Here is a 12,914-nt window from a genome sequence, read left to right as displayed (position 1 = left end):
ACTTTACATCAAATAATTACTGTAATTGCTTTTTGGTTACTACAATATCTGTTAAATGTTAATTATCACATTAATTTAAAATTCTTTTTAACGTCTTTAAAAATTAAATAATACATTTGCTTTATACATCAATATTATATTAAAAAATCGATTTTAACATCTTCGATACCAAGAAAACAATAAAAAATGTAAAAAATCGAATTTATCAATATTAAATACATAAAGGCGAAGAGCGAGGGAGGAGTTTTGTGTGATAAACCTTAGAGCACGTCTCGTTATTGTTTCATTCGAATCTAGAAAAATACCAAACTTGATTGATAAGGTAACTGGACGAAAAAATTCTCTCTCGAATACGGAATTTAGACTGAGCTATTATTGACTTACAAACTACGCTCGAACGTTTTACAGAAGGTTTAACTTCAGTGTTTCTCTGTCAGAATATTAAACATCGTATTACAGAACTCAATTCAAATGAGGAAAGATTTGAATGTTTTATGAAATGTAACAATTTAATTATTTGGGATTTTCCTGAATTAGATAATAAAGATATATTCTTCTTTGTCTAGAGAAATTTAAAAAGTTCTTAGAATCTTTGGAAATGAATATAAAAAGAATGGTGCTAAAACAGTTTTTTACATATCGGAAATTGGTGGTCGAGAAAAAAAGTATTTATGTAAGATGTTTCTACTAAATCGATGATTGAACGAAAAGTTGCTTGACACAAATCAGGCTTTGGGATTGTGGAGTGTTGAATGTGTGAGGATCGTAGGGCCGTATTTGCACTAATTTAAGGAAATTCTTAAGCCTATTTCTCTGTCGCGATCACTAAGAAGACTTGATAGCTTCACTTAAGCGACATGTTTACGTCATTGATAGACATCTCTGACCTCACATTTGCAGATTAGTCATTAAACAATGGATCACCTGATCATTTTCCTAGGCCAAAACGAATATAAGGACGAAGCACTCGCACTTCGGGCGTTCGTCCCTGAGAGCATAGAAGAGCTCTATTCACCAGGCACTTGTCGGCCATACCCAGTGGACACCGGTGGACGCCATACAGCAGGTGAACATCTCCAGCCACCCTGTTCCCAACAGACTTCCCTAGGACGGCGATCACGGCAGAAGGAGAAGACTCCCGTCCCGTCACGTCTGGAACAGCCTAAAGCGGACTTTCCCATAGAACACGACGGCTAGTCTCGCCACTTTCCCTCTCCCTTTCGTGTAAGTAGCTAAACCGGGAACGCCTACGAGCGATACGTTTACGCGTAGTATTTAGTTGTTTTCTTAGCTGCTTCTTGTAACCTTAGATTTTGATGTTTATATTAAACTTTTGTCGTATTTGTTAAACTGGCTGTCTGTCTTACTCGAACCTCGGACACTCTATCGACTTACTCAGCGATCAAATCAACCCTCCTACTCAACATTTATTTACAAATTGCGAGTTAGGACGCAACGTTTAATGACGTTAATATATGGCATAGGGTTTATTTTTATAATAAACCCTATGCCATATATTGTGTTGTTTAATTCACTAAGTCTTATATTGTATATTGTGTAGTACATATAGATTTGATCTTACCATTTTTATAAGTATGTAATTTGTCGGATTACCGCGGGTCTACTGTAATTATAGTTAGGTAGACTGATAGAGTGATAGATACTTACTTTACATAATTTAGGAATTTATTTTTAAAATTCAGTTTTCGGTTTGTTTGAATGACTGTATTAGGCATCATACAGCGACATCTCAGTGCATTCATTTATATATGATATAATATTATATCATAAATAAATATGGCGGTTCAAGAATAGTGGTTGCTGAAAATGGCAACTGTGGAACCATAGCTACGTCATAAATTAACAGGTTTTTTACTTTATAGCACATTTAAGGATATAGAACAGTTTTATTTTGAAATAATTTCAGTGGTAAAAATCAGTGGTGTGGTATCCTGGGGTTCTTTTTTCTTTCAGAAATTAGAATGCTATTCAAACGATGATTATCTTCGCTTTCCAAGCATACAACTAATTCAGAGAATCAGAGTAAATAGAGGTCTATGTTGACGACTTATGGAACGATATGTAAATTGACATCTTTTCCAATCCACTTTAATTTCCTTTTCTTTTCTGTGATATTTTGCTTTTTTTAACAGTTACTGGTTGGTGTATGGCGATGTTATAAAAATTATTTATATTATGCTTTTGTCCACTTGTTGTACGTTATTGTAAACTAAGACTTGTTACACCAAGGGAAGAGAATTACACAACTTTAAATTAAAATATTTTTATTGTAACTTAATCTTGTACGCCACTACATTTTAGTAGTTCGAGCCAAAGCCTCTGCAGAGCAGTCGTTACATTTTCTAATTACAATTTTAAAAAATTACACATTAGTTCATACTAAATTTTTTTTAAAGTTTTTAGTTATTTTTAAAAAATTTATATTTACAACTTTATATTTTAACATACCTACATACTGATTTATTTCTTTCAACGTTCATAACAAGTCCTAATTCACAATAACCTCCAAAGTGGACAGAAGCATAATATATGTTATCTAAGGACAAGAAGCACGTATCAATATATATATAAATTATTGTTTGCCTGTGTATTGGCAGTGAATCACTTGCAATAGTGGAGTGGACCACTGAGAAATTGCAAATTTCCCGGTGGGTCGTTTTCTCGATGGTAATTTCGGTTTAACCTTACATATATGTATAGTACGTCCGTGCCGAAATTTGTTGCCATTCCAATGCTGATCCCCTGGAAGCAGCTTTCAAGTAATTTTTATTTTTATTTTCAGATAATTTTTGTGTATTTTTAGATATTTCAGATAATTTTCAGGTAATATGTTTATTACGTTTGTATTTATATTTATTATCAATATTTTTGCTCAAGGTTTCAAAGTTGGTAATGATATTTGTTATATTTTCTTTATATTATGTTTTATATCTACCTGTAATAATGTTGTAATTTACTTGTTTATATGTTAATGATTTGCCCGTCCAATTTCGTATGCATTACCTTGTACTATTAAATCAGTTAGTTAGTTAAGTAAATAAATATAAAATTTTTGAATAACAAAACAGAATCATTAAAATATATTATTTAAACAGTAGTTTTTCACTTACATTATCAAACATCTTATTTAAGAATTCCACATTTACAGAACCATTTTTATATCCGATATTCTGCCGAATATTTCTCAACTATATTAAAAACAAGAATAAAAAATTAAAGGCAAAATTCTCGATTTAATAACATTTAAAAATTGACTAAATAAAAATAATTATACTTGTATCGTTTTAAATTTAAAACCTCATTTAGTTTTCAGTCGTGTATATTTGAGACGAACTAGTAATTTCATTCAATACTAGCAGATATACCCAGGAAAAAAGCAAGCAGAACAAACATTAAATTTTAACCCACAATAAAAATTAGGGCTATTTTAGCCTAATAATGTTATATTTATCAAGGGTAAGAGTGAGGTGTGAAGGTTTTAAGGAAGCCTATATTTTCCGCAGTGTCTTAGAGAATAAACATGAAACTTTTAGTGAAGTCAAAAAGGTTAGAATTGTAGAGAAGAAAAAAATATTAATTAAACAAAAATTATTTTACATTAGTCTTACTGATCGGTTATTCGCGAGACGCATGTTTAGGAAACAAATTATATAATGTGAAGATTTTAATTAAAAAGTTACTATAAAAATTTCGCAAGTATGAAAAGTATAATACAATAAAAAAGCACTGAAATCGGATGTTCAACCAATATTATCATCCGGAATGCAAATCATTTTCATCCCAAGCAACTGTGACAATGCGCGAAGCGCCCTGTAGGCTTCCGCACCACTTGACCGAAGAGTCGACATCGCTTCGGCGATGACTACGTCAGTATAGAAGACACTGCACAGTAACTAAGGTTGTTTTTGTTTAATATAAACACAAAATTATTAATAAAATTAACGAAATATAAACAAAAAATTATTTAGAAACATTTAATAAATATATAACTACTATCACAACATGTTCAGATTGCGACAAACTTTTAAATGAAAATGCATTGTAGGGTTTCTCATTTCCTGGTCTTTGCTTGTCCAGGATTCCGGGACAACAGTGAACTGTTTCCAGGTATACCGGGAAATACAGGGATATAATTAATTATTTTTAAGATATAAAATAAATCTTACAGTTGAATGATATAATTATTTCATTTTTAAGTAACTTAATATGTTCTACAAACTCCAAAATAAAAATATTAATTAAAAATGTTGTGTAAAATATGTATAAAAAATCACTTTTGAATTACGTAGAAATATTTACAAATAGAAAAAATTTATTAAAGTTTGTTGGAAACTGCTTACCACAAAAATGCCTTTAAATTCAGTTGAAAATTTAAAGAAAAAATGAACTTAGATCAAACTTCCAAGTTAAAAGGTAAATTCCGTTATTTCAATAAAACAAAACAAAATATATTTTTGTAAATTTTTATAAGATTTTCAAATAAAAAGATGGTAATTCAATCTGGTTCTTATTTTAGTAATGAAAAGTCCTACTGCGGAGAATGTCCTTTCCGATTCAATCGATGCAGGTGAAATCGTCTTTAATGCATTTGAGAGAAGACAGATGTTATGTGTTTTTACACCTGTAGCCTGAAAGATTTCTAGTTTGTTTTCGAGATACGTTACAGTATTTCTTTTGCCATCTAGTATTCTTGGTTTGTCTACCTCGGCTGCTTTAATACAGGCATCAAGCTTACAGCCTGATAATTCGGTAGTTCATTTGGCTTTAATAATCAGGTTTATGAAGAAAAACCTCATGCATGCATGCATGCTTCATTATTCCAGATATTACAGATTCTGACAAGTAAAGAATTTTCAGAGTACTGTCACAAATAGGCTACATATTGATTATTGACAATCTGTGGCATGCCATAATAAGCAAAAATTTAAAAAACTAATAAGTAGGTTTAAAATTAATAAATACAAATGCGTTCTGACGGTTTATGAGTTTATTGTACTTTCTATTTGCAAAATTTCCTCAACTTTAACACAAAATAAGAAAAAAGTGAATTTTTAAGAAATTTTCAGGATTTCCCAGGATGAGAAGAATTTCCCGGGTTAAAAAACAGCCCTGATCCTGTTAGAGAAACCCTAATTGTAGGTATATCAAATCGTCCATTAAATCTTCGAAGTGACAGATAACTGACGGCACTTCTTGGGGTGATACTGAGTAGTGTCATTAAGCGAAATGACTACATTGTGACGTCATTTAACAAACCATCTGCAAAAAATGCGATACTGAACCTCATGGGATTCTCGTCGACAACTCTGCTTTACTGATAGTTTGATGCGAACTATTCGAGTCTAGACGACTATCGAATGTATACTTAAATTATTTAATCCCAGGGTTTCGTTGGCATATGACAGACGTCACATGGTAACGAAACCAGGGAGAAAGGATCTGAAAAGGTCATGGATCAGTAAGCTATCGTTAGTTGAGAAAACATTAATCCAAGATCACCGTTAATCCTAAGGATGAAACTTTCAGTAAGGCATGATACCAACATTTCGAATGGTACACAACACTTACAGAACTAGAAAAGAAGCCTGCAAAAGGATAAATTGCTAAATTTATGTCTGCAATTGGCACAAAAGCAGTAAGCATTTTCAATACTTTTTCAGAAGAACAAAAAAATATTTTGGAAAGGTTAGTTAAAGCGTTTAAGGGTTATTTTACGCCCAAGGGTAAACATTACGTGTGAAAGGTTTGTGTTTAACAAAATCGTTGAACGGGAAAAGGAAAACTTCGATGATTTTCTGAGAGCATCGTTGAATAAGAGTACAACTTGCGAATTCGGTATCTTGCATGATAGGCTTATGAGCAAGTCAGTGTTTTTAGTGAAATTTATAGAGAAAAGCTCCCTGCTGAGAAAAAATTTAACGCTGGAGAAAGCTGTTAAAACATGCAGAGTATGTGAAAAAGCTTGCAGTCAGCTGACCATTATGAAAAGCGAATCATTAAACGTCGAAGCTGCAAAACATAAGCAAGAACCTAAAGGCAAAAAGCCTCTGCAAAAGGCAAAAGCCTTTTGCATTTGTCTATTTGGTCTATTTGTCTATTTAGCATTTAGTTTGTCTATTTGTCTGTTTAGCATTTAGGTTGTCTATTTGTTGGTCTATTTGTCTATTTAGCATTTAGTTTGTCTATTTAGCATTTTGCCTTTTGCAAAAATGCTAAATAGACAAACTGCGTATGATCTTAAATCCATATGTTTGAAGTGTGGAACTATACATGGTCAAGGTTCCTGTATTGCTTAAAATAAGGAATTGCATATATGATATAAATTGGAACATTTTGTAAATCTTTGTAAATTGTCTAAATGTATTGCAATAATAGATGGACTGGTAGCACCGGCCTTTATAGAACAAATAGAACAGCATAGCATAATAATAAGTAGTGCATTCGGCAGACTGGTATGAGGTATCTGAATAAAGTCAAGCTGAAACTTGATATGGGTGCATAATGTAATGTTCTAACATTGCAGGAAGCTAAGAAAGCCAATCTCAAAATGTGGCCATCTAACCATTAAGTCCTTTGCAAATCATACAATGCCAGTGAAAGATGAATGTATTTCTGACATGCGTACTAAATGTAAAAACTTAGTGACTAAATTCATTGTGATCGAGAAATAAGTTTAACCAATTTAGGAAAGGAGAAAGGAAACCAATTCTTTTAATCATTCCCATCTGTGTTCAGATAATAATGATTAAAAGAATTCAGAGTACCGCTGTTTCAGAACAATTGTTAGACAGTTGTGAGCCCAAAGATAAAGAATTTGAAAATCGACATGTTTGATAATCTGAAACTCGAAATCTTTTCCGTTAGAAGAGTACCTCATCTGATTAAGAATCAGATAAAGCAAGAATTAGTCCGCGTGGTACGTATGGGTATCATTTAGCCTGTGTCTGGGCCTACACCTGCTGTTTCACCTATCGTGATAATTTGTAAGGAAGGAAAATTACGAGTACGCGTGGATCCTGCGAGTTTGAACAAAATATAGACAGAAAGCATGCATTATTCCTTAAGCACGTTAAAAGAGATAACGGCATGTATCAAGAGTTTTAAATGGTTTACTGATTTGGACTGTAAGATAGACTTGATTCTAGGAAGTTCCTGCAATGCGAACAAAGCAATTATCTCACTATGGCTACTCCCTGGTAACAATATTCATTTCTATGAATGCCAATGGCTATTTCCTTAGTTCTAGAAATGTTTCAGCAGATCAAGAAACATCTAATAAGTAAAATGCAAAAAGTAGAATATGGTATAAATGACATCATCATCATCCATGCAGCCACCAAACAGGAATTAGAAAACACAAAAGTTAAGGTTATGAAGATTCTCCGCGTTGCAAGAACACTCAACAAAAACAAATGTATGTTTTCCAAAAAGGAAGTCAAGTTTCTTGGGCATGTAGTTACGGATACAGGACTGAAAGCAGACCCAGAGAAAATAAAGGCGATCAGTCAGCTAAATGTGCCATACGACGTCCTTTCGCTTCAGCATTTTTTCGGAATGGTCAATTATTCAGCCAATTTTATTCCAAACCTTTCAAATATTACTCATCCACTCAGAGAACTATGCTAAAAAGATATTGCTTGAGTGTGGAGGCATCAGCACGAGTCAGCAGTGAATATGCTGAAAGAAATGTTGAGCAGTTCACTTTCCTTAACATATTTTGATGTTAATGTTCCAGTTAAATTATCGCTAATCGCAGGTAAGCATGCCGTTGGTGTTGTCTTGATGCAAACGGATCGACCTGTTGCGTACGCAGCTAAATCACTTGATAAAACACAGCAGAACTTCTCACAGATCAAAAAAGAAGCGTTTGCTATTAAATTTGGTTGTCTAAAGTATATCTGGGGATCCAAATGCCGTTGCCACTTCCTCTTCCATTAATGCTAAGTTTTGTATTTCCTCGACTACATTGGCAGGGTCTTGTGCTACTGGTGCGCTGTTATCAAGCTGAGAGGATATATATTTGTGTAATCGCTTTTCTAAGATGAAAGTCGGTCCCTTGCGTTTTTCTACTATTGGCTTTATTTCCTTCCCTTCTTTGTGAGTCTTGGCGAATGCAAACAATCTTGGCATCCCTGGTCTTGCGTCTACTGCATTACTGGAAGAGGAAGTGGCAACGGTATTTGATTATGAAAACATGTATTTTTCCGAAAAATCGAGTCTTGCAAGGAAGCCCTTTTAGAGTTCTTATTCGATGTAAACCCGGAATTAGCACGTTACAAAGAAGATATATCAGAAATGGTCAATCTAGTATGTTATGAATCCTGCCTTAGTTTCAACGGCCAAGCGTACAGGCAAAAACGGGGAGTACCAATGGGAAGTCCGATCTCAGGAATATTGTGCGAGTTGGTCATTAGAAAACTGGAGAAGAAAGTCCTGTATGATTTTAGAAAGGATGTATTATATTTCAAGAGATACGTGGACGATGTTCTTATTGTATGGAGGAATAATAGTATGATAGGTAAATTCGTGAAAAGAGTAAACAGCAACAATGACGACCTAAAATTGAAAATGGAGCAAAAGAGTTCCCTCGCTATCCATTTTCTAGACATTAATATTGTGTTCAAAGAAGGAGCATTTTTCCACCAACGTGTACATAAAACCAACACACAGCCCACTTTATATTCCATCGCATTCCAACGACCCGTACCATTACAAGCTGGCAGCATTCCGAGCTCTCATCAGAAGGGCCTTTATCTATTGTGACAGCGTTGTTAATAGTGATAAGAAAATCGACAGAATCACGCAAGTGGCCGAATCCCTAGGATATAAAAAAGGCACAATAGCAGGATTAGTTAAAAAGTATAAGATGGGCACAACAGGAGATTCGAAATACGTTCCCAGTAAAATCACAAAGTTTACTTACAACAAGAATTCAAAAAGCATTATGAAAGAAATTGCAAACCGCAAAGAGACGAGAATGGTTCTAAAAAGAGCTCCGAATCTATACACAATCTTAAGAAATGATAAAGATCGCATTAGAAAGGAAGAAAAAGCAGGAGTATACAAAATCCCGTACGAGAACGCGGAACTGGGTATCGAAAAAGACTACATTGGAGTCACCAGAAGTTTAGGGAAAAGACTTAAGGAACACAAGTACGACGTCAAAAAGGCTCCAACGCAACAATACTTTCGCAGTACGCGCAGACCCAAGGCTCAGTAATTAAATGGGAGGAAGCGGATATTGTAAAACCCTTGAGCTCCCCAACGTTAGCGGGTACCGCAGAGAAAATTGAAATTTATAAAAGCAAGTTGGGAGACGCATGCATAAATGCGAGGGGCGCTGACAGCCTACCAACAGCTTGGAAATTCGTAGTTAAGAAGTGTATCACGAACTCGTAGGCTTGTCTTAGCTTGTTTTGGCGTCATTCCTCGATAATCTGCCATTCTTTTTAAAAAGTATCACCAGTGGAATCATTTTAATTTTAATTTTTTATTTTTCATTTTTTTGTTACTTCTTATTCCCACTATAACGTTTTTATTGTATATTTATTTATTTATATTACCATGTTCTTCCTTTTTGTTTTTATTTTTTGTCCGTTACTAATGATTTGAATTTTTTCAAACAATTGTATTCTTTTAATGGAATGATAATGTTCTATTTTTTCCAAAGTTAAAACCTGAAGATGGCTTATTGAGTAAGCCGAAAACGTTAGTTTTCTTATTAAAATTATCTCAGCTTTAAGTAAAAGGTGTTATTTTTTGTGTATTAAATTAATTATTGGCTGAGCTAGTATCTGCTTTATGTTAAAAGAATATTTTTCATCCCAGCCCTGAGCCTCACACTAGTGATCGCAGATAGTTATTCAATATACTAATAAACTACAACTTTATGTAAAACAATTACATGAAAATTGTTGAAAAAATTAAATAAAAATTAAACTTTTACCGTATTTCTGGTGATATTTTTGCTGTAGCTATCGAACCAATCTTCTTCGGAAAATATTTCATCCAGTGTTTCACGTATTTGTTCGGAATAACTTTTCACCTAAAAATATGTCATAATATAATTTAATAAAATATTTTATTGCTATAAAGTTACATTATGATAGTAAAACTACTAGTCTACCTCATTAATGTCGTCTTCTTTATTCATGGATTTTATCATCACGTAGTTCACTCCGAGCTCAGTATACATATCAATATCGTAAATGCAAGTTTTCCATTTCAATTTATTCATACCCGGAAGTTGTCCAAAAGTTTGGTCATTATAATTTAAAGATTCTCTCATATCGATTAAAAGTTGTTTAAAACGGTTGTCGATGCGAGGCAAATAACGAACAATTATACCCCATACTTGAAAGTTATAAATTATTCTGTTTAGAAGAATTGATATCAGTAAAAGTATACGTGTTTGGTTTCTAGTATTTAGTTACCGTATTTACTCGAATATAAGACGACCTCGCATATAGGACGAGGTGTAACTTTAAAGATCAAAATAAAGAAAATTAGATTTATTAATACAATTCTAATTTTATTTCGTTTAATAACAAATAAAATATCAAAGGCACGTAAATGCACACATTGTCCCGCAAAAATTACTGGCATTTTAAACCAAGGAAAAATCTTGTAAAATCTACAACATAATTTGTTCACGTAAAGCGGGACAATCGGAAACCTTTTTTGCCAATTCTTAATAGTCGAATTCACTATTCGTCGATTACACTTACGAGTTTCTTCGAATTCTGATTTCCAAATAATCATCTGTTTTCACGTAAGAATAAATTAAAACTTATATCAGGCTCCCGTGTAATGTTGGAATTCAATTCAAAAGCTTCGCTTTACCTATTGCTATTCATCTTTACTCCTGACAATACACAAAAACGATTCAAATGGCCCAGATAAAATACTTTTGTTTTTAAACACCAGAAGGTGAGAATCCGGTAAAAAAAATGCGGATACACGGTTTACAAAAAATATACAAAAACGAAAAGAATCCTTCGCTCGCGCTTATAGGACGACCTAGGTTTTTGAAGCAGTGAAAAATGAATAAAAACCTCGTCTTATATGCGAGTAAATACGATAAATATAAAAATTATTTTACTGGTGTTAAATGTACTTTTTATATTATTTTAATATAAAAAATAATAGTAAATTGATTTTTTTATTCAAGGCTAGATAACTGAGCAATGGGGAATTTTTATGTTACTGTAAAGATTCATTTTTAAACAAGTGCGAACAGTTACGATTTTATGGGAATTTCGTTCTCATTATTTATCTGTAATAAAACCTCCATATTGGTTCCAAAGATTGAAAATTTGAACGAAATCCTTAGATGTGATGAAAATCAAGCATTAGGTTAACCATATATCTAGATAAGTGTAAGATAGAAGTAGGAAAAGCCCTGGCGAGTCGCTATAGAAGACCTGAAAGCAAATCCGAGTTGGCTTATAAATTGTCATGGCTGCCTTGACTGGAAATGATGAAGCCCATTTTTTTCTATTCATTCTTCTCTTGCGTAAACTAACGAAACTTTGTAAGATCTCACTCACGCATGTCAGGTTCCATCTCTGAACACCTGCTACCTCACATATGGGCCCAGCCGAATCCATGGTGAGTATAGGAAAAAGGGTCTTTTTGTTTCTATAAGAAAAAAACAATTTGAAACTAAATACGTGAATCCATTATAGGCCTGCAAAAGTATTGTCTTGAAGCCAGAATAGCGGAAAAAGTTTTAAACAAAATATTCATATAACAAGAAAGCATGTGCACTCATATCCAGAACATAAGCGTAATAAGGGGCGGGTCTAGGTTTATCGTAGGGTTTATTGAAGTCTAATGGGGGACCCATTTTCGTTAGATTAAAAATTTTTAAATTGGGGTTTAAAATTCCTTTTTAATAACATCAAAATCAGAGTTGAAATATATTTATTTATGAAATGGTGTTGAATGACAAACTTCCTATCGATAAGTGCTCATTGTTAATGAAAAATTCTTTAAAATTTGTGATAATAATTCAATTTTTGTGGGCCCTTGACACTTCGGGCGCAGAGCTTAAGCCCTATTAGTCCCTATGTAGATCTGCCCCTGAGCGTAATTCTTCAATTCATACGATGAGCAAAATATGAACAAACTAAACAATGGAAATTTAATGTAAACGTTTCTAACAAATAAAAATACATAGCGTGTAATCAAAATTTTTCATTAAAAATCACAAATATGTGTAAAATATGCAGCTCCATAAATACAGGAGTAGCACGGCATTGTTTCCGTTACAGTTTGACCATTGATAATAGTTTGTTACTGTTGTACTGAATGATACGAACAGAGATGATGCCACAAACACGCCACATAAGCAATTTACTTTTATTTATTTATTTATTTGCACTCATTAACCACTCATTTAAATAATGCTATATAGTATTATCTAATTACTAAATTTTACGAAAGAAAAAATTATTGAAAGGCTAGAGGCAGGCCATTCGCAGGCAGAGGTATCCAGGTCTCTGAATGTGCCGCAGAATGTCATATTCAGGTTTTGAGCAAGATTTTAAAAAACAAAAAATGATATATGTCAATTAAGAAGTGGACGTCGAAGTAGTATGCCTCCCCCCCCCACTTCCTGGTTTACATATATCATCATAATACCACCACTCAAAGAGCCGCTGCTTGATGTCAACTGCTCGTTGTAACAGAATTTCTGGCAGACAATTCTGCCAAACAGTCTATAGAATTAGAGTTTAACAAAATGTCTACGGTAGGTTTCAGGTAGATAGTCTTTTTTCAAGATGCCAGTGCGTTGTATTCCTCTGACCCATGTGTACACAGATGTGTACACAGATAAGAAAACAATTTATTGATAACGTTTCTGCAAACGTTTTTGTTAAAATCAATTA

General features: G+C 33.3%; 2 protein-coding genes across 2 annotated transcripts in view; one reads left to right on the top strand and one right to left on the bottom strand.

Annotated features, from left to right (window-relative positions):
* Positions 1–12,914, bottom strand: part of LOC136985889 (endothelin-converting enzyme 1-like) — a 74,877-nt gene that overhangs the window by 2,991 nt on the left and 58,972 nt on the right. Inside the window, exons 10-12 of the mRNA XM_067283270.1 lie at positions 10,148–10,394; positions 9,968–10,066; positions 3,132–3,209 (exon numbers count right to left, since the gene is read on the bottom strand). Coding sequence (XP_067139371.1) covers positions 3,132–3,209; positions 9,968–10,066; positions 10,148–10,394 — 424 coding nt within the window. The remainder of the gene's footprint in view (positions 1–3,131; positions 3,210–9,967; positions 10,067–10,147; positions 10,395–12,914) is intronic.
* Positions 1–12,914, top strand: part of LOC136985887 (serine/threonine-protein phosphatase 1 regulatory subunit 10-like) — a 660,716-nt gene that overhangs the window by 597,593 nt on the left and 50,209 nt on the right. The gene's annotated exons all lie outside the window — the stretch shown is intronic.

This window comes from Centruroides vittatus, unplaced genomic scaffold (genome assembly GCF_030686945.1).
Source record: "Centruroides vittatus isolate TY-2023 unplaced genomic scaffold, ASM3068694v2 contig_980, whole genome shotgun sequence".
NCBI lineage: Eukaryota > Metazoa > Arthropoda > Arachnida > Scorpiones > Buthidae > Centruroides > Centruroides vittatus.
This window is presented reverse-complemented; position numbering and strand designations above follow the sequence as displayed.